At 36.7% G+C, this 21,854-nt stretch overlaps 1 protein-coding gene across 1 annotated transcript; it reads left to right on the top strand.

The window, feature by feature from the left end:
- The first annotated feature begins 1,905 nt into the window (after positions 1–1,905).
- Positions 1,906–21,031, top strand: LOC149253467 (ABC transporter B family member 15-like). Its single transcript, XM_089454492.1, has 5 exons — positions 1,906–2,148; positions 2,237–2,291; positions 2,596–2,774; positions 19,405–19,865; positions 20,461–21,031. The coding sequence occupies exons 1-5, from the start codon at positions 1,906–1,908 to the stop codon at positions 21,029–21,031; spliced, it is 1,509 nt and encodes a 502-aa protein (XP_089310618.1).
- Positions 21,032–21,854: the final 823 nt, after the last annotated feature.

The raw sequence follows: 21,854 nt of genomic DNA on the forward strand, positions 1-21,854 counted from the left end.
TGATGAAATGTAGTTAACCCTATGTTTACCATAGTTAACAATAGTGAACCACATTCACAATATTTAACATTGAGGTTTATAATATTCGGGTTTGTAATATTATAGTTTAATATTTGTGTTTATAATATTGAGTTTAAAATTAGGGTTTATCATATAGGGTGTTTAAGATATAATGTTTATAATGTTAAGTTTATAGTGTTTGGGTTCATACTATTAGGGTTTATATTTGGGTTTATAATATTGATTTTAAAATTAGGGTTCATCATATAGGGTGTTTAAGATATAATGTTTATAATGTTAAGTTTATAGTGTTTGGGTTCACACTATTAAGGTTTATAATATTGGGTTTAATATTAAAGTTTATAATATTTGGTTTTATAACATTGGGTTTAAAATATTTGGGTTTATAATATTAGGTTTAAAATATTAGATTTTAATATTAAAATTTATAATATCAATGAGACGTAAACATTATAAATCATAATATTAAAACTCAATATTTTAAGCTTAATGATATAAAGCCTAATATTTGAAAGCTTATATTAAAAACCCTGCAAAAACTCTAATATTATAAAACGTATATTATATACCCAATATTAGAATTTCTAATATTAAATCCAATATTATAAACCTTAATATATAAAACTCAATATTATAACTTTAATATTAAACCTTATATTTATATCTATAAATCTGTACAATACACTTAAGAATTACTAAATCTGTACCATACACTTAAGAATTTTTTATGCGGTTGATATATGTTCATTATATTAAACACATTTATTAATGTAGTTATGTATATATTTAATATATTTAATATATGTCTATTTTCTTATATCAACTTATATTTATTAATGTAATTTTGCCCATCTCTATTTGTATTTAAAATTAGTTTTAATATAAAATATATATATACATATATAAACTTTTCATCCCACCTTTAAAATATACTTTCAGTTTTTTCCTATGCAGAATTAAAACTAAATAAATAAAACGACGAGAAAGGGATAAATCTAACCTATACGAAGTATATTCCTAAATTTTTCCATCAAATTTTGTGTTCTCTTATCACCTTCTATTTTTATAATTTACTATTTATACGAGTACGTTGGACTGACAAGTTTTTGTCAAATTTCATCTGCTCTTTCAATAAATATACCGTCATATTATCATATTATTGATTGAATGGTTCGTATAACAATATCTATATATATTAAGTAGATGGAAAATTACAAAAAATGTTTATCCCTTATTTAATTTTATATTCGAGTCGAATTTAGGCAGGTCTTTAATATTTGTCACACATATTTTGACTGTGTCATCTCGACTCAGGATTTTGGACTGTAGAGACCAGGAATTTGGAAACCGCTCCCTCTAAAATGAAAGGCTGTCGTATCGTCTAATTGTTTATTCGATGAAACTGACGTTTATCTACTCAGTTCTTGATTCTACAAATCAAGGAATGTTAGACTCGTTCATTGCAGTCACATCTGTTGTGCTCTTGCTATTGGATGTTGCTCTTAAAGTCACATTTGTTGTCATCATGAGTTCATTAAAGTAATTTTGTAATGGAGCCAAAGTACTACTCGTTCTCGCAGGAACGATGACTGCCAGTCTCCATGACCTTATCCTAATCCGGTGGCCCACTACAAAGTCAATGCGACCTGGCAACCCGATAACTCGATTCTAGAAATGGGCTTTCACGCATTGAGATCATAATCCTCTCGATATATAATGGAGAGGAATTGAACGAATTTGGTAGAGACATATCTGACGAATTAGTTTTATCAGTCAATCTGCCCAGAAGCTGAGCTTGCGGTGAACGAATTTCGTACAGATATATCTAGCAAATTCGTATTGTCAGTCATTCTCCCAAGAAGCTTATAGCTCGCGCTTGGCCAGATGGCTAGCAGCGTTGATACAAACACGAATGGAGGTTCGAAAGGAAAAAGCATATCAATATGGATTACTTTTAAACATTCAGATCCTGTAGATGTTTTCATGATGGTGTTAGGCACCTTGGGTTCCATTGGGGAAGGAACTCTGATACCTATTGGCAATTTTGTTATCACGAGTTCGCTACTAAATATTCTTGGAAGTGATCCTCCTCTGCAGAATCCTCAATCCGTTGCTAAAATAAATAAGGTTAAAACTTCGATCTATTGTTGCTTTTATTTATTATTTGTATCATTCTCAATGAAAATTGATGGATAGTGCTTTGACCATGATGCAGATATTGCTGAAATTTCTGTATTTGGCTGTGGCAGTATGGCTTGCAGCGTTTTTAGGTATGATTTTGAAGTAAAGGTTAAATAATATGCATTGATTTAATGATTGGGTTGTTGTATTTTCATTTTGTTTTTTGAATATTTCATTATTTGTATTTCATGAACAAGATGAGATCATAGTAAACTAATAATTAGCTTATTACATAATGTTTAATATTTACATATTTCCAGTGTTTGTAGCGTGCTTTATATTTACATATTTCCAATATTTATAGCCTCAATGTTGCTTATATAAATGAGTGATGAGTTTCAAAATATATGTAAGCAGGGCAATCAGTTAAACAATTTTCCTTTTGTGCTACAGAGGCATTCTGCTGGACAAGGGTTGGAGAAAGAAAGGCATGTTTCTTGCGCAGAGAATATTTGAGGTCTGTTCTTAGACAGGACGTTGGCTTTTTCCATGCCAGAGGCACACACGTCGCTGAGGTGGTCAACAGTGTTTACAACGACACCTTCGTCATACAGGACACCATCAGTGAAAAGGTCTGATTCTGAGAACCCACCAATATCGAACCCATAATTCCGAGTAATCAAAATGCAATGTCGTTAGCAGCGGCCAATAGACGCGTAGAAATAGAAAACAGAAGCCAAATACCATATTTCTTCACGTTCCTCACAGTCCCTTGAAAGGCATAAGCCATATAACCTTATAATGGGTCATCTTACAAATTGAATGTCAAATTTGGTAATGAGCCAAATTCATGACGAAAAAAAACTGTGCCCTCTTATTTTAGTATACGAAATTTCGGAGTTTTTCCTTAATTTTGTGATATAATTTTTAGTTACATTGTCATTTTTATTGTTGTTGTTATTTTAAATTTACCTTAGGGAAAACAAATATCACATAAATGAAAATGTGGCATAATTCTCTCCCGATTCTAAATTCCAAATCCCAATTTTTGTTAGTTTTGGTGAGCTTTCAATAATTAAGCCATCCCGTTTACTAAAGTTACAGCAACCATGCTTGCTAAGTACATCGCTTGCTAAATAGATCGTTTGTTGGTGCAGATTTCGTTTGTAGGTTGAAGGACATAGTAAATGAAGTTATGAGAACACATATTAAGTAATTAAGAAGGAATGTGTATTAAATGAAGGGTTAGTAAAAACATATGGTAAATATTCACTCAGTAACTATTACTTATACTCAGTATCATCTACAAGTTTAGAAAATCATTTATTTTGTATAAGCCCCCTACCATGTCTTAATACTTTGACTTTGTCATAAATTTATGTGTTGAAATATATGTTTTGCATATACATGTGTAGGCTTCTTTAGTTTAGTTGAGTAGATGTAAGTCTAATAGGGAAAATAGTGAGCAAATTTTGGTGGGTGGGTGAAAACGAATTAGTTAGTGAATATAAAATATGAGTAAGAACTTGTTTTACTATAGTTAGAGGTTTTAGTTGGTGAATATAAAATATGAGTAAGAACTTGTTTGTCTCCATATGAATATATTTCATGTAGTAGAATTATAATCCAAAGTTTTATTTTTGTTGCTCCTAAATTTTAATCTTTCTGTGAGTTAAATTTCCGTGTTATTTAGGCTCCTCTTTGATCTCTGCAACTGAATCATTGAGGGAAAGACTGGTCTCCTTTGCCCCTCTAATTCTTTCATGTGGTATTGGAGCGGGTCAAAAACTTTGTTAGTGGAAGAACAAGTGTTTTTACTGGAAATTAAATGGTTGTTTTGAAAGCAATTTTTTGAGGGAAAGACTCCTCTCCTCTGCCTCTTTAATTCTTTCATGTGGTATTGAAGCGGGTCAAAAAATTTGTTTGTGTAAAAACAAGTGTTTTTACTAGAAATTAAAAGGTTGTTTTGAAAGCAAATTTTAGGAGCGTAATCATCATTAGTGAGAAACTTTTATTTACACTCAAGAAATGGCAGCATAAAGCACAAGCTTGATTAATCCTCAGATATTGTAGTTTAATGGCCAAAATTATGGCTATTGGGCTATAACAATGAAGGCTTTGATTTCTTCTGAGGATATTTTGGATTTGGTGGAGAATGGGTTCCAAGAACCAGCTTTCATTTCTTCTGAGGATATTTGGGATTTGGTGGAGAATGGGTTCCAAGAACTTGTTAGTGTCAGTCTTTGCAGCCTTCCTCCAGTGATCAAACATGCTCTTACAAAGTGATTTTAAGGTGTGAAGGTCAAATTTTGTCATTTCAGTGAGTCTTCAAGCAAAATTTTGTCACTAGGTATTAGGTCTAGGGTTTGTTTTCACTCCTGTCAAAGTTGTCTAAATGTCAGTCCATGTCAGCATTCAACTGAGTGTACCATCATTCAGAGGGTTGTCATCATCATGTCAAGTTCCACTGGGTCATTTTATACCTTGTTCATGCTTCAGTTGCACCTAGGTAAGGTTCATTTCCCTCTCCTAGGGTTTTGAAGGCAATTTCTCTTGGATGGTCAAATCATCAACAAAACTTGTATCCTGATGTTCATACACTTACCCTATTCTTAATGTACCTTATTAAACACTTCCCATCACTGAGATCCCCCAAATTCCTCATTTTCGCACAAACCCTAGTTTCTTGCTACAACTTGGCAATTTTCTAGGCTAGACCTGTGTTTTGCCCTTTTGGACCCCTTCCCCTCACTCAATCTTTGCAATTCCACTTTCCCCTGCTTCCTAAGATCTCTCCCTACTTCCAAAAATTTTCTCAAGAATTTAGAAGCCCCTTATCCCTTTCATTTTGCTTCATTTCAACAAATCCACTGTTCCACACATCGGGGTAGGTTTTATTCAAATGTTATTTCTGAGCAAGAAAATATGAATTTTGGAAAACTGAGAGAGGTGTTTGTCCAAAATAGGCCAAGGAATAAAAACCTCCTTCACATTTTACACAGGTGTCATGGTTTTAGAGAAATGTCAAAAATATAGTTGCCTCGGGAGAATTGATGCACCTCTGAAGTGACCTTGGGAAAATCAATTTTTCTCCTAGATTGGTTGGCCAAATGACTTCCTTGATGAGTCGAATGATAACTAGACAGAAAGATATTTCCAATGCACTATCATGCGCTCAATTTGCAGTTGACGAAGGCCTTCAAAAGTTGACTGCAACAACACTCTATCTTTAGGCAGCTTTATTTTGCACATATTTACCAGTCTTGGGAGATTTAATTTTTGATAGGACAAATCAACTCCAAATTGAAAAATTCTAGTTGGGTTGGAAAGTAGACTCAATAAGATTTCCAACGAGCTATCTTGCACCCAATTTGAATACAAGGAAGGCCTCCATAAGTCTCTTGCAAAAAGTTCTACGCATTGGGCAAGTGGCGCAGCACACATAACTTGCACGGCACATTGGGCTGCAATTTCCAGTGAAAATTTACACTGGCGCGGCGCATAGAGAAGGCACGGCGCATTGGGTTTGAGGCGTGGCGCATAGAGCTGCCAAGCCTAATTCTCTCAAAAACTCCCTCAAATTGCCAAAATCACTCAACTCTTCTAGTGTGCAAGTAAGTTAATGCTCTCATCACTGCTAGTAAAGGAGTTTTCCATACAATTTATGGTGGATTGTGTAAAGAAAATCAAACCCTACCTTCTTGTTATTCCCAAAAAACTACTAACTAGAGTTTGCATTATTGTTTTGCTGCCAAGTTCATTCTGTCATTTCCTTATCTTTTCACTCCCTCACTCATTTTTACTTCCCCATTCCCTAAACTCCCATATTCCTAAAAATCATCTATCCCTATCCCAATTCCCATTTCCATATTCCTAAATACAAATTCCCAAACCCTAGCTGTATCCATAAAACTCCCATATTACTCCCTAATCCCCTGTTTCCCTAAATGAACCCTATCCTAACAGTCCTAAAATCCCTCATTTTCCCCTCCATCTACAGTCCCTCATATCACTTTTCGCTTGGTGGCAAAAAATCAAGAAACACCATCATTTTCTTATTTTTCATCAAGAAAACTCACTTGCTAGCAGAGATGGAGTCTGATCCTTCATATGACCGTGGTGAAGGGACACACAGTGACTCTCCTACAGAGGTACATGCACCCAGGAGACCTCGTAAAGTTGCCAAACATTCAGGAGAATCGCCAAGCTGCCTAAAGGAGGAGGGTGGAGTTTACTTCACTTGAGCAGGAGGTTAATGCCGATCGGGAGTCATGGCTTGAAAGAGCCAATATCCACTTAGAGAGGAAGTTAGAAAAATCCATCAATGAGAAGAAGACGCTAAGAAACATGGCATATCATTATTTTTCCAGGAACCTGGCGTGCCAAGCTAGAATCAGGAGCCTGAAGGCAAAATTGAAGAGAGAATCAAGGAGGCAAAAGGAGCATGAAGGATTTCAGATATTTGTTGAGGCTTCCTTGGCCCAACACAATGCTTGATGGAGAAGACTCAGCCCAAATTTCAAAAAATTTGGAGCACTTTTTGTATTTTTGAAATTTTTGGGCTAAAACACATAAATTTCTGCTTTATGTACCGCACCACGTGGTGCTCGCGTTTGCTAGGAGCCTCCAAATCACAAAAACTCAGCATTTTTAGATTTGGAATGAAAAATTAAGCTTGTTTACCTATGGCCAAGAAATTTGGGCAGGTTTTGAGCCCTCAAAAAGGTCAAAAACACTCAAAAAATGACCTCACTTCCCCTATTTTGACACACAGGAAGCAGTGTTGGTATAATGGACTTTTGGAGGGGAAAATGGAAGCCAAATTGAAAAATTCCACTTGGGCTAGAAAGTACACAGGCCGGCCTTTCCAGCAAGCACACTTGGAGCTCATTTGGACATCGCGAAGGCCTCCAAAAGGGGGTCCAAACAGGATCTACGCATAGAGAATCACGCGCGGCGCATAGGGAAAATTTTGCCAGTTTGACCAAGTATACTCTGTTTTTCGCCTAGTTCTTTGACAATGTGACTTTTCTCTTTCTTAAAGACAAACTTATGATGTAATTTAATGTAAACTAATGGATCTTGATGTAATTATGTCAAATTTTTACTCATGAAGGTAGATTCATCCATGAAAAGTTAGTTTGCAACTGAATGAATCAGTTCCCTAGTTTTTAGAGGCATGTTGTTCCACTGCCTAATTTGTAGTTCTTAGTTTAGAATTAATAGGAAGAGCTCCTAGACTTGTGAGCTCGACCCCTGGAGGCTAGGATTAGTTGTTGTTTGCCTATATCTTATGTTTTTTAAGTCATTAGCATGGTTGGACCTTGGAGAAAGCCTTGAGCTTCACTGTACACTCATATCAATATTTTGGCTAAGGAATTGAGATCAGGATTTGCAGCACTCTTTCGGATTCATGTGGTAACTTGTCTTGGTACAGTGCTTTCCTTTGTAATTGTGCATTTATTTATGTGATTGTATGCCATTATCTCTCTTATTTCTTCTCAGCTAAATCAAACAAGAGTGTAAGTAGAATCCATTGAAATTGCAGTGCTCTACTTGAGGTTTGCTTTAGTCTTTGATGTTTTCAGCTGTTTGGAGAGGATCCATGAGTTTTCTTGCCCTCTTCAACTCCTTACCTGTCTAATCCCTCCATCTCATTCGATTTTAAGTGCCAAAAAAATTTGCCTACCTTGCCCCATTGAGATCTCTACAAGACTGAGCCTCAATCCCCGCACCCAAAATCTACCTTTCCATCTGAGCCAACAAAAACATCATTTTATTCAATCAAACTTTTTCACACATATACCTAGCCTAAGATCAGTATTTCTATCAGTCATCTCAAGCCCTCATTGATTATAATTTGCTGAGATTGACCCAGAGAGAGCCCTCTCCTGACCTGGTAGGGCTAGCTACCAGGTTAAGCATGGTTTGATGTTGGCCCTGGATCCTACTTTCTTCAGCCTGAGGTAGATCTAGGCCCTAACATAGTGGTGACCATACTGGGTACGAAAAGTTTATTTGTTTTTTAGTGTTCTTTGCTTTATAAACTACAGACAGAGCCTGAAATTATACCAAGAAGCCTTCGAACTGCACATTGCTTTGCGAGTGCATAAGTAGATAAAAGCTGCTTCAGTCAATCTCTGGTCTAGTCTTATAAGCTGAACATCTAACTTGCAAATTGCCACAGTAACATGTATCACGTTCAAATCTGATTGTTGATGGTGGACAACAATCAGACACTGACAAGGCTGAAATCATTCACCTGGTGACTCTAAATCAGTTTCGAGATCAGACCCAAGGACTCCATTGGAGGATCAACCTGACCAGCAGAAACATGAAAGGACAATATGGCAAGATCAGGTATTCAAGTTGGAATTTCATCCAAGACATTTTGTTCCTTGTTGTAAATTATTTCTTCTCTTTTCCCGAGAATGTCAAGAAGGCTTTGCAAAGTATATTGTATTTGAGAAAATATCCTCAACTTGCATTTGATTCCTTCCCTTCGAAGATTGTGAATACCAAATATTTGCATGCTTTTGAGCTTGATCAAGACCCTTTTTCTGAATCTTGTGATGATCGTCTTCAAACTGATGAGCCTCAAGAGACCAAGACTAATTCTACAGCTTCTGTACATACCCCTATACCTTATAAAATTCTAGATCGATACTAACCTCTAATTTTACCTCCGCTATCCCATGCTTTCTGTAAAAATCATGACCTATATCTACCAAGATTTGATGGTGAATGCGACAACATCACTGCTGAGAGACATGTATTGAATTTTGAGTCCTTTCTTGATCTTTTTGAAGTTGATGAAGAAGATGTCAGTATTAGGCTTTTTGCTCTTTCTTTGCAAGGCAAAGTCAAGAGTTGGTTCAAAACCCTGCCTGATGCAAGCATCTTAGATTTTCAGCAGTTCGTCAAAGTTTTCCTCGATAGGTGGGTGGTAAGACAAAACCCTTTCTTGATTATAGAAGAGTATAACCAGCTGAAAAGATAGCCAGGGGAGACAATACAACAATTTTCTACCAGATTTAACCAAGTTTATTATTCGATGCCGGTTAATATAAGACCTACTCTTGGATCCGCTCTTTTGCACTACCCAGGTGCCTTTGATCCAAAAATGGAGTTTCAGCTGAGAGAAAGGAATCTTGCAACACTTGAAGAGATGCAGAACAGTGCAATAGATGCAGAGGCTCATTTGCTGATCCGAAGGGCAAAGTTGAAGGAAAAAGAGATGAAAAACATAGATCCGGAGGAATCGACATCTCTAGAGGTAAAGCTTGACATTTTGGCAAGTGCAGTGGAAGAGATGATGCAAAGGATCACCACAAGGAATGAGTATAATGTTCAAGCCCATGGCTCGGTGATTGAATAGGAACAAGTTGTTGATCCAAAACATATTCTTTCTTATCCTAGTTTTCATAGATCTGATAATGATTGTTTTGTAGATCATCTTGGAGAAGAGAGATCTGTTGATATGACATGTATGCTTGATGATGTCTTTTGTACTAACAATTTGCCTCAGTAAGTTTGATGATGATTATGTTCTCAAAATAGAAGCTAATCTTGCAAACAAATTAGCAGCTAGTTTGTGGGAGGAAGAAGTTCACTTTTAGCAGCTCGAATACAATGTTCAGCCGATGCATATCAGTCATGGAAGTGAGGAGGAAAGTGCAACAAATTTTGAAGTAAGTGAAGGATCTTTTCCTTTTTTTTTTGTTCAGTTCATCAGAGACAACTTTCATGCAATCAGAAATCAACTGTCAACAAGTTTTGATTTGGATCATCTTGAGGGCAATGAAAACCTTGTTCAAGACTTTTCATATCCAGATTTGCAGCCCCCGAATGCCTTTGATTGTCAAGTTGCAAATAAAGAATTGGAAGCTCGAACATATGATCAGATGATGCAAGATGATTCCGTACCTTTCTGTTTTGAATCATTTTAGTTTTTGAAGGAAAATTTGCATAATACATTTTCAGTAAAGGATGAGCAGCTTGTAGGGAATCATGTAATCTCATCGGAACTAATAGAAAATGGGTTGCAGTAGTCTTTTCAAGTTTTTCATGATCCAATAGCTGATATGTTGGATGATGTCTATAGTCAAAGTCCTTCTCCATTGACTGCATGTGAGCTTGAAATGTGTGCTGATATAAACTTGATCAAGTAGCTGGTTTTTTTGTCATTTTCAGCAGGAGTCTCATCACAAAGCTCATATGAAAGTTTGCATTCATGGTATGAGGAAAAGAAAAGTAATCCATTGGATGAGCTAAGTCCCAATGTGCATGAATTTCGAGATCCTTATGCAATGTTTGTGGAGGCGGATAGAGAATCTATAGTATTCAACAAATTTATTTCTAAGTTGTCATGGGAGTTGCCTTCCAGTAGTTCTCTCTTCTTCTCCATAAGCGAGCACTTGCAGATAATTCAAACAGCAGCCGAAATACTTACTTGGTTGCATTGGTTGTTTCATTTCACTTGATCAGGTGATGAATGGAACGACTAGAGTAGGTTGTATTGAATAAGCTTCATATTGAGCATATTTTCTAGTTTGTCGGTTGTGTTTAAGTATCGAGTTATTTTTTAGTTGAGTGAGGGTCAATTTGTGTTGTCAAGTCATCAGTTTTCGATCATGCATTTCAGCTTGAGTTTTTGACTCCATTGCCCAATGGATGAAGGCACTGTCTGCTTTCCAAAGATCTATAGTTCTTGGAACCTCCAAGGAGCTACCATCCCCATTGGAACCAATGTTAGTGTCAGTCTTTTCAGCCTTCCTCTAGTGATCCAACATGCTCTTACAAAGTGATTTTAAGGTGTCAAGGTCAAATTTTGTCATTTCAATGAGTCTTCAAGCAAAATTTGGTCACTAGGTATTAGGTCTAGGGCTTGTTTTCACTCCTGTCAAAGTTGTCTAAATGTCAGTCCATGTCACCGTTCCACTGAGTGCACCATCATTCAGAGGGTTTTCATCATCATGTCAAGTTCCACTGGGTCATTTTATACCTTGTTCATGCTTCAGTTGCGCCTAGGTAAGGTTCATTTTCCTCTCCTAGGGTTTTGAAGGCAATTTCTCTTGGATGGTCAAATCATCAGCAAAACTTGTATCTTGATGTTCATACACCTTCCCTTATCCTTAATGTACCTTATTAAACACTTCCCATCACTAAGATCCCCCAGATTCCTCAGTTTTGCACAAACCCTGGTTTCTTGCTACAACTTGGCAATTTTCTAGGCTAGACCTGTGTTTTGCCCTTTTGGACACCTTCCCCTCACTCAATATTTGCAATTCCACATACCTCTACTTCCTAACATCTCTCCCTACTTCCCAAAATTTTCTCAAGAATTTAGAAGCCCCTTATCCCCTTCATTTCGCTTCATTTCAACAAATCCCCTGTTCCACACATCGGGGTAGGTTTTACTCAAATGATGTTTCTGAGCAAGAAAAGATGAATTTGGAAAAACTGAGAGAGGTTTTTGTCCAGAATAGGCCAAGGAAGAAAAAACTCCTTCACATTTTACACAGATATCATGGTTTTATATAAATGTGCAACATACAGTTTCCTCAGGAGAATTGATTCACCTCTGAAGTGACCTTGGGAAAATCAAGTTTTCTCCTAGCTTGGTTGGCCAAATGACTTGTTTGATGAGTCAAATGATAACTAGACACAGATATATTTCCCATGAGCTATCATGAGCTCAATTTGGAGTTGAGGAAGGCCTTCAAAAGTTGACTACAATAGAACTCTACCTTTAGGGAGCCTCATTTTGCACATTTTGACCAGTCTTGGGAGATTTGACTTTTGACAGGGTAAATGAATCTGAAATTGAAAAATTATAGTTGGGTTGGAAAGTAGACTCAATAGGCTTTCCAACGATCTATCCTGCGCCCAATTTAGATACCGGGAAGACCTCCAAAAGTCTCCTGAAAAAATAGCTATGCATTGGGCAACTAGTGCGATGCCCATAACTGGCGCAACGCATTGGGCTGCAATTTCCAGTGCAAATTTACACTGGTGCGATGCATAGAGAAGGCATGGCGCGTTGGGTTTGAGGTGTGGGGCATAGAGATACCATGCCTGATTCTCTCAAAAACTCCCTCAAATTGCCAAAATCACTCAACTCTTCTAGTGTGCAAGTAAGTTAATGCTCTCATCACTGCTAATAAAGGAGTTTTCCATACAATTTATGGTTGATTGTGTAAAGAAAATCAAACCCTACCTTCTTGCTATTCCCAACAAACTGCTAACTAGGGTTTGCATTATTGTTTTTTTGCCAAGTTCATTCTGTCATTTCCTTATCTTTTCACTCCCTCACTCATTTTTAATTCCCTATTCCCTAAACTCCCATATTCCTAAAAATCATCTATCCCTATCCCAATTCCCATTTCCCAATTCCTAAATACAAATTCCCAAACCGTAGATTTTATCCCTAAAAATCCCATATTACTCCCTAATCCCCTGTTCCTTTAAATGAACCCTATCCTAACAGTCGTAAAATCCCTCATTTTCCCCTCCCTCTACAGTTCCTCATATCACTTTTCCCTTGGTGGCAGAAAATCAAGAAACACCATAATTTTCCTTTTTTTTATCAAGAAAACTCACTTGCTAGCAGAGATGGAGTCTGATACTTCATATGATCGTGATGAAGGGACACACAGTGACTCTCCTACAGAGGTACATGCACCCAGGAGACCTCATAAAGTTGCCAAACATTCGGGAGAATTGCCAAGCTGCCCAAAGGAGGAGGGTGGAGTTTACTTCACTTGAGCAGGAGGTTAATGCCGATCGGGAGTCATGGCTTGAAAGAGCCAATACCCACTTGGAGAGGAAGTTATAAAAGGCCATCAATGAGAAGAATATGTTGAGAAACAAGGCATATCATTATTTGTTAAGGAACCTGGTGTGCCAAGCTAGAATCATGAGCTTGAAGCCAAAATTGAAGAGAGCATCAAGGAGGAAAAAGGAGCATGAAGGACTTTAGATATTGTCTGAGGCTTCCTTGGCCCAACAAAATGCTTGATGGAGAAGACTCAACCCAAATTTCAAAAAAATTGGAGCACTTTTTTTTTATTTTTGAAAATTTTGGGCTAAAACAAAGAAATTTCTGCTCTATGTGCCGCAGCATGTGGCGCTCGCTTTTTCTAGGAGCCTCCAAATCACAAAAACTCAGCATTTTTGGATTTTGCATGAAAAAATATGCTTGCTTACCTATGGCCAAGAAATTTGGGCAGGTTTTGAGCCCTCGAAAAGGTAAAAAACACTCAAACAATGACCTCACTGCCCCTATTTTGACACACAGGAAGTAGTGTTGGGAGAATGGACATTTGGAGGGGCAAATGGAGGTCACATTGAAAAATTTGACTTGAGTTGGAAATTAGATAGGAAGACCTTTCCAACAAGCACACCTAGAGCTCATTTGGACATCGGAAAGGCCTCCAAAAGTGGATCCAAATAGGCGCTACGCATAGAGAATCAGGCACAGCACATAGGGAAAATTTTGCCAATTTGACCAAGTATACTCTATTTTTCGCCTTGTTCTTTGATAGTTTGACTTTTCTCTTTATTAATGTCAAATTTATGATGTAATTTAATGTAAATGGATGGATCTTGATGTAATTATGTCAAATTTTCACTCATGAAGGTAGATTCATCCATGAAAAGTTAGTTTGCAACTGAATGAATCAGTTGCCTAGTTTTTAAAGGCATGTTGTCTGCTGCCTAATTTGTAGTTCTCAGTTTAGAACTAGTTGGAACAGCTCTTAAACTTGTGAGCTCGACCCCTGGAGGCTAGGATGATTTGTTGTTTGCCTATATCTTATGTTTTTCAGTCATTAGCATGGTTGGACTTTGGAGAAAGCCTTGAGCTTCATTATACACTCATATCAGTATTTTGGCTAAGGAATTGAGATCAGGATTTGCAGCACTCTTTGGGATTCATGTGGCAACTTGTCTTGGTACAGTGCTTTCCTTTGTAACTGTGCATTTATTTATGTGATTGTATGCCATTATCTCTCTTATTTCTTCTCAGCTAAATCAAATAAGAGTGTAAGTAGAATCCATTGAAATTGTAGTGCTCTACTTGAGGTTTTCTTTAGTCTTTGATGTTTTCAGCTGTTTGGAGAGGATCCATGAGTTTTCTTACCCTCTTCAACTCCTTACCTATCTAATCCCTCCATCTCATTTGATTTGAAGTGCCAAAAACATTTGCCTACCTTGCCCCATTGAGATTTCTGCAAGACTGAGCCTCAATCCCCGCACCCAAAATCTACCTTTGCATTTTAGCCAACAAAAACATCATTTTATTCAATCAAACGTTTTCACACATATACCTAGCCTAAGATCAGTATTTCTATCAATCATCTCAAGCCCTCATCGATTATAATTTGCTGAGATTGACCTGGAGAGAGCCCTCTCCCAACCTGGTAGGCTAGCTACCAAGTTAAGCGTGGTTTGATGTTGGCCCTGGATCCTACGTTCTTCAGCCTGAGGTAGATCTAGGCCCTAACAGAACCAGTAAATGCAGCAAGATTCAATGCCTTGACATAGCAAAAAGGGATTTGTTGAGGGACAACAGGAAGAAGGATTCAAAAGCCCTATTCTACAGTTTTCAAGCAATTCATGAAAGTATTTTCTCAAGGATTGCAACAACAACGAAGTCCAAGGAAGCATGGGATACCCTTCAGCCTACCAAGGCATGACAAAAGTGAAGACACCAAAACTACAAATGTTGAGGAGAGACTTTGAGACAATTTGTATGAAAGACTCTGAGAATGTAGACTCATTTTTTACACATGTAATTGGACTCGTTACTCAAATCAGGTCTCATGGTGAGACACTTGAGGAAAGGAGAATAGTTGAGAAAGTTTTGAGAAGTCTGCCAGCAAGGTTTGATGCCATTGTTGTGGCCATAAAAGAGACAAAGGATCTCGCACAATTTTCAGTGTGTGAGCTTCATGCATCACTGATTTCTCATGAACATAGAATGAATAGAGTAACAAACTCCTCATTGAAGCATGTCTTCAAGACATAAGTTTCATTTGTTCAAGGTACAGGCATAGGAAGATCATATGCTAGAGGAAGAGGAAGAAGCCCACACAGAGGTGGAAGAGGTAGCCCTTCAAACTCAAATGGAAGGGGAAGCAATCCAAATTTAAGTCAAGGCCCAAGCTAGAATCAAGAACAAGGTCAGAGGTATGATAAATCTCAAGTTCAATGTTATTATTGTAAGAAGTATCTTCATTATGAAAATGAATGTAAAAAGAAGCAACATGATATAAATAACAAACCAAGAGTAAATTTCACAAAGGAAAATCAGAACCAAGATAGCATGTTTCTAGCTTGTAATGTAGCACAAGAAAAACAAAGTGATGTATGGTTTCTAGATTCTAGGTGCAGTAACCACATGATAGAGAACATTGAAATACTTTCCAATTTAGATGAATGTGTGAAATCTGAAGTGACATTAGGCACTGATAGCAAAGTCTTTGTCATGGGCAAAGGAAGAGTCAATATTTTAGCAAAGAAGGGGGAGAAGAAGTACATTTCTAATGTTTACTCTGTCCCTAGTTTGAAGCATAACCTCATAAGCATTGGAAAACTCATTCAAAAGGGCTACACTGTATTTTTCAAAAATGATGAGTGCACAGTTTTGGATAAGTCTCCAAGAAGACAACTGATTGCAAAAGATCAGATGACAAGAAATAGAATGTTTCACCTAAAGAGAAAATCAAATTTGAAGGAAGTAGGTGCCTAAGCACAATTGTCAATGAATTGCAAGAGGATGAAAGAAATGTAGCAGCTGTCACACAAGTAAAATTTCAGGCAGAAGCCAAAGATGTAAACTGATTATGGCATTTTAGGTTTTGTCATCTTTACTTTGGAGGTTTGAATATCCTGCTACGAAAGGCATGGTGAAGGGATTGCCACTCATAGAAGAACTAGATAGCCTATGTGAAGGATGCATCTTGGTCAAACAACATAGAGAGACATTTCTAGTAGGAAAGTCAATAAGGGAAAAGGCACCTTTGGAGATTGTCCATCTATAATTGTCTAGACCGATGCAAACAACATCAATTAGTGGCAGCTACTATTTCTTGACCTTCATAGATGGTTACACAAGGAAGACATGGGTCTACTTCCTAAAACATAAAAGTGAAGTGTTTGAATGGTTTTTCCAATACAAAGCTCATGTTGAGAAGAAATGTGGACACTACATCAAAGTCTTGAGTACTGGTAGAGGTGCCGAATACATCTCAAATGATTTCCTACTCTTTTTCCGGGAGCATGGAATTCACAAAAAATTTACAAAAAGGTATACATCTTACCAAAATGGTGTCGCAAAAAGAAAAAATATGACCATTATGGAAATGGAAAAGAGTATGTTGAAGGAAAAGCATTTGCCAAATGATTATTGGACTGAAGTTGTCTCTTGTGCATCATATATCATTAATAGGTGTCCAACCAAAAGTGTGAAGAATGTGGTTCCTGAAGAGGCATGGAGTGGGAGAAATAATAGTGTCACTCACATGACAGTGTTTGGATGTGTGGCGTATGTACATGTCCTGGATGAGTTAGGGAAGAAGTTAGACAACAAGGGGGAGAAATGCATATTTATTGGATATAGTGATGAATCGAAGGCATACGCGCTCTACAATCCATCAATAAAGAAGGTCATAATCATTAGAGATGTATAGTTCATAGAAGAGGAAGCATGGTATGGAAGTTTAGAGAAGACAATCAATGTGAAAACATGTATACGACATGAATAAAAAGAGTAATTGATTGCAACAAGTAATTCCTCAACAATGACTCCTCTTACTCCTATTCAAGCACCACAAAGTCGTCAGCAAGTAACATCATCAACAAATAATAAGACAATGTTACACAGTCAAGCAAGTGCTTCTCCAAACACACCGAAAAGACTCACAACGTCATCTACTTCAAGCGCAACATCAAGTGACATGTCAAGCCCATCTTCTGCAAACATAAGAAGACACAAATTCATAAATTTAAGTGAAATTTATGACCAAAATGAAGTTGATAATAGTGATGGTCTAAATTCCTTATTTGCATTGTTTTTTCATGTAGATGACCCAATCCATTTTGAAGATGCAGTCAAAGAAGAAAAATGGGTTGCGACAATGGATGAAGAAATAGAAGCAATAGAAAAGAATGACACATGGGAGTTAGTGGACCTTCTGCAAGGAAAATAAGTCATTGGAGTGAAGTGTGTCTATAAGACCAAAAGCAACATTGAAGGAAAGATTGAAAGACATAAAGCAAGGCTAGTTGTCAAAGGATACAAGCAGCATCATAGAAGAGATTAAGTAAAAACATTTTCCCCAGTCGTGAGGGTGGAAACAATGCATACAATGGTGTCAATTGCCACACAACATAAATAAAAAGTGTATCAAATGGACATAAAATCAGTGTTCATGAATGGAGTGCTGAAAGAGGAAGTATATGTTGTGCAACCACCTCGTTACGAGGTTGAGGGCTAAGAAGAAAAGGTGTATAGGTTGAGGAAAGCTCTTTATGGGCTGAAGCAAGCACTGCGTGCATGGTATAGTAGGATAGATGCTTACGTGTCGGACAATGGCTTCGACAAATGTGATGGAGAACCTACTCTCTACATCAAAGAGAGTGGTGTTAAGCTTCTTATTGTTGTTTTATATGTATATGATTTGATTTTTATAGGATGTGATAATTTCCTCATTGTTGATTTCAAAGAAATAATGAAAAGTGAGTTTGAAATGATTGACTTAGGGTTGTTAACGTATTTTTTGGCATATAAATGAAGCAAACATAAAATGGTATTTTTATTTCCCAAGAAAAATATCTAGCAGACATTTTGGAGATGTTCAATATGTAGAACAACAAGCCTGCACCAACTCCAACTATCATATGGTTGAAGTTGAGCAAAGAAGATTGCAACAACAATGTCAATCCGACATTATACAAAATTATCATGGGCAGCTTGATGTATTTGACAACAACTAGGCTGGATATAATTTATGCAGTAAGCCTGGTGTCAAGGTTCATTGAGACATGCATGGAGACACATTGGCAAGTAGCCAAAAATACTTTAAGTTATGTCAATGGGATAAAGGAGTATGGAATTTTGTACACCATAAGAAATGATTTTATGCTGGTTGGTTACATTGACAATCATTGGGTAGGAAATGTCGATGATAGAAAGAGAATGTGAGGATATGTTTTTTATTTAGGTTCGGGAGCCATTTCATGGGCCTCCAAGAAGGAGCCAATAGTCTCATTGTTAACAGCAAACGCTGAATATGTCGCTGCAACAGTAGCAACGTGTAAAGCAGTTTAGATGAGAAGAATGTTGAGGGATTTATGCAATGACCAAGAGGAGACAACCACTATTTTCTGTGACAAGAATTCTACAATTGTATTATCAAAGAACTATGTTTTTCAGATGAGGACCAGGCACATTGATGATAAATATCATTTTATGAGAGAGTTGATTAACAATGGTGAAATTGTGTTGCAGCATTGCAAGTCACATCAACAATGTGCTCACATTTTCACAAAGTCATTAGCACGTGAAAATTTTGTTTATCTCAGAGACTATTTGGAAATTATCAATGGCGGGAGTTGTGATTAAGAGGGAGTGTTGGAGAATTAATCTAATCACCGGGTTTACTAAACTAATAGCAACCATACTTGCCAAGTAGATGTTTTGGAGGTGGCGGATTTTGTTTGTAGGTTGAAAAATAGATTAAATGAAGTTCTAAGCTTTGAGCAAGGGTACACATCAAACCATTCCTAGGTAAGCATTCAATTTGCAACTATTATGTACACTCTGCGAGTTCAGAAAATCATTTATTTTGTAATGCCCACACCATTCCTTAATACTTTGATTTTCTCATAAATTTATGTGTTGAAATGTATATTTTGAATATGCATGTGTAGAAGTCTAGTTTAGTTGAACACATATAAGTCTTAGAATTCAAGAGGAGAAAATCATGAACACCTCGTGAATGTAAAATCGCGCTAAGAACTTGTTTTACATACGAATGTACTTAATGTATTAGATTTTGTTGCTCCCAAATTTTACTCTGTTTTCTGAGAGTTAAAATTCTGTGTTAATTAAGCTTGTGTTTAGTTGCCATGTGATCTCACCGACTGAATCGTTGAGGGAAAGACTCCTCTCCTCTGCTCTGTGTTAATCCAGCTTATTTGAATGAGTCCGTGCTCTGTATTCAATAGTTAAATTGGCCATATTCCAACGTGTTTCAGGTCCCCAACTTCGTCATGAACTTGGCTTATTTCCTTTCTTGCTATGCGGCCAGTTTGTTTTTGACATGGAAGTTGGCGATGGTGACGTTGCCACTAGCCACTTTGGTGATCGTTCCCGGACTGCTATACGGTCGAACTCTGATGAGTATGGCGAAGAAAATGCATGCGGAATACAGTATGTCGAGTATGATTGCAGAGCAGGCAATTTCTGCTATTAGAACTGTTTATTCATTCGTTGGAGAACAGAAGGCTGCGAACAAATTTTCAGCTGCGCTTGACGGAACTGTAAAACTTGGGCTTAGATCAGGCTTGGCGAAAGGGGTTGCCATAGGCGCCAACGCATCAATGTGTTTTGGCTTGTGGGCATTCATATCATGGTATGGAAGCAAGTTGGTGATGGATCACAAAGCCAGCCCAGGAAACATTTTCTCTGCAGGCTTCGCTGTCATCTTCGGTGGATTGTAAGTCTTATATTTCTTCAAGGTGTTTTGTATAAATTTAGGAAAAAAAAATATGATGTAAAATATTTCAAAGTAAAATAATAGTGATTTAAACTTATGTGGTATTCTTTGTAGTGAAAGATTTAGGATTTTCTATGTACTATGTGAAATAATGATGGAATTTTTTTTGAGATTACAAACTTCTATATATATTACATATCACTGGGAAATATGTACTTTTTCTCTACAATACTGATATAAAATTATAAAATTATGAGATTTAGACTATTTAGTTGGAGTGGGATTTGATTGTTGCTAAATCTCAAATTCTTGAAGATATAAATTACTTTGGGAAATTAAACAATAAAGCATCAGAAAGAGTGTTGAATTTTGACTAATCTATTTCACAATCCTTTAACAGCATTATTGCACAATCCTTTAACAGCATCTTTTATCTAGTTCTTTGATAGCATCTTTTATCCAGATTGATATACAATAGCATCTCACTGTGGATTGATTTTTATTTTAAAAATATTAAATGATGTATGTGTTGAAATATTTATCATTTAATTTGAAAATATTTGAAACCCATTGACATTGATGTTACTGTGACCAGATCTCTCGGAAGTGCGCTTCCAAATCTCAAGTACCTTTCTGAGGCAGCTGTTGCGGCTTCTGGTATATATGAAATGATTGACAGAGTACCAGAGATCGATTCAGAGGACATGAGTGGAAAAGTATTGCAAACAGTTTCCGGGGAGATACAATTTCGGAATGTTGCGTTTGCATATCCATCTAGACCTAATCGCCCCATATTTCAGAATTTTTGCCTCACTATTCCTGCACGTCAAACAGTTGCTTTAGTGGGTTCCAGTGGCTCTGGAAAATCGACATCCATTTCATTAATAGAAAGGTTCTACGATCCGCTGAAAGGAGAGATTCTTCTGGATGGAGAGAATATTAAGAACCTTCAACTGAAATGGCTACGCAGCCAAATTGGGTTGGTTAGTCAAGAGCCTCCTCTCTTTGCTACCACTATTCGCGAGAATATTTTATTTGGAAGAGATGATGCAACGATGGAGGAAATCATTTCGGCTGCAAGAGCTTCCAATGCCTACGATTTCATCATGCAACTGCCAAACGGCTATGATACGCAGGTTTTATACCATATCTTCTTAAACCAGTAGAATCCATGTCTAGCTTATTAATGTCATTGTTTCTAGCCTTCTAGGTATAGAATGGGAGGAATTGTGGAATATTTTTTAAACGTAACCTATTCTTATTTAAATTGCAGATTTCAGAAATTTTTTGGAATTTCATTAAAATGAACTTGGTTAATTACATGGCCCTGTCTTTATCTCTTAAATTGATATGTCCCTTAATTTTATATTGCAAAACATTTTTGAAATTTTTGTAATTGTTAAGCAAATTAAGTTTACATAATATGTCCTCTTTGTCTGAGTTTATGAGATATAATAGCTTTTAAAAATATTATTCTGATTGGTTGGTAGCTAGGCATTTTTATCTTGAATATAGTTCTACAAAATATCTAGAAATCTAATGATTAGGAGAAAGGTGAATTGTTTGACCTTTTCTTCAGTATCAGATTGCAAAATATTCAGGAATCTTGTAATCACTATAAATTCGAAAAGTGATATGGTAGTTAGGAGAAAGATAATTTTTTTGATCTTATTATTGACTGCTCCTAAATATAATTTTTTTGATCTCATTATTGACTGCTCCTAAATATTCTCGAAACTTGTGATCATAATAAATTAAAAAATAATGGCTAAATAGTTTTCTCTCAATTTTATATATTTCTCAAAAATTTACCGAAGGAAAAAATTATTTTCTCACAATCTGTTTGAAACATGAAGTTATAATTTCTTAAATCTATCACATCAGTGTCGTGAGTGAAATTTCCACAATAGATTCATTACAGTATTTTTGAATAAGGGTGCAAGATTGAAGCAAGGTTGCAAAAACGCAGGTAGGAGACCGTGGCCTGCA

Source organism: Pinus tabuliformis, chromosome 7, assembly GCF_031772625.1.
Source record: "Pinus tabuliformis cultivar Carrire ecotype Pingquan chromosome 7, CPIR1, whole genome shotgun sequence".
NCBI classification, from domain to species: Eukaryota; Viridiplantae; Streptophyta; class Pinopsida; order Pinales; family Pinaceae; genus Pinus; species Pinus tabuliformis.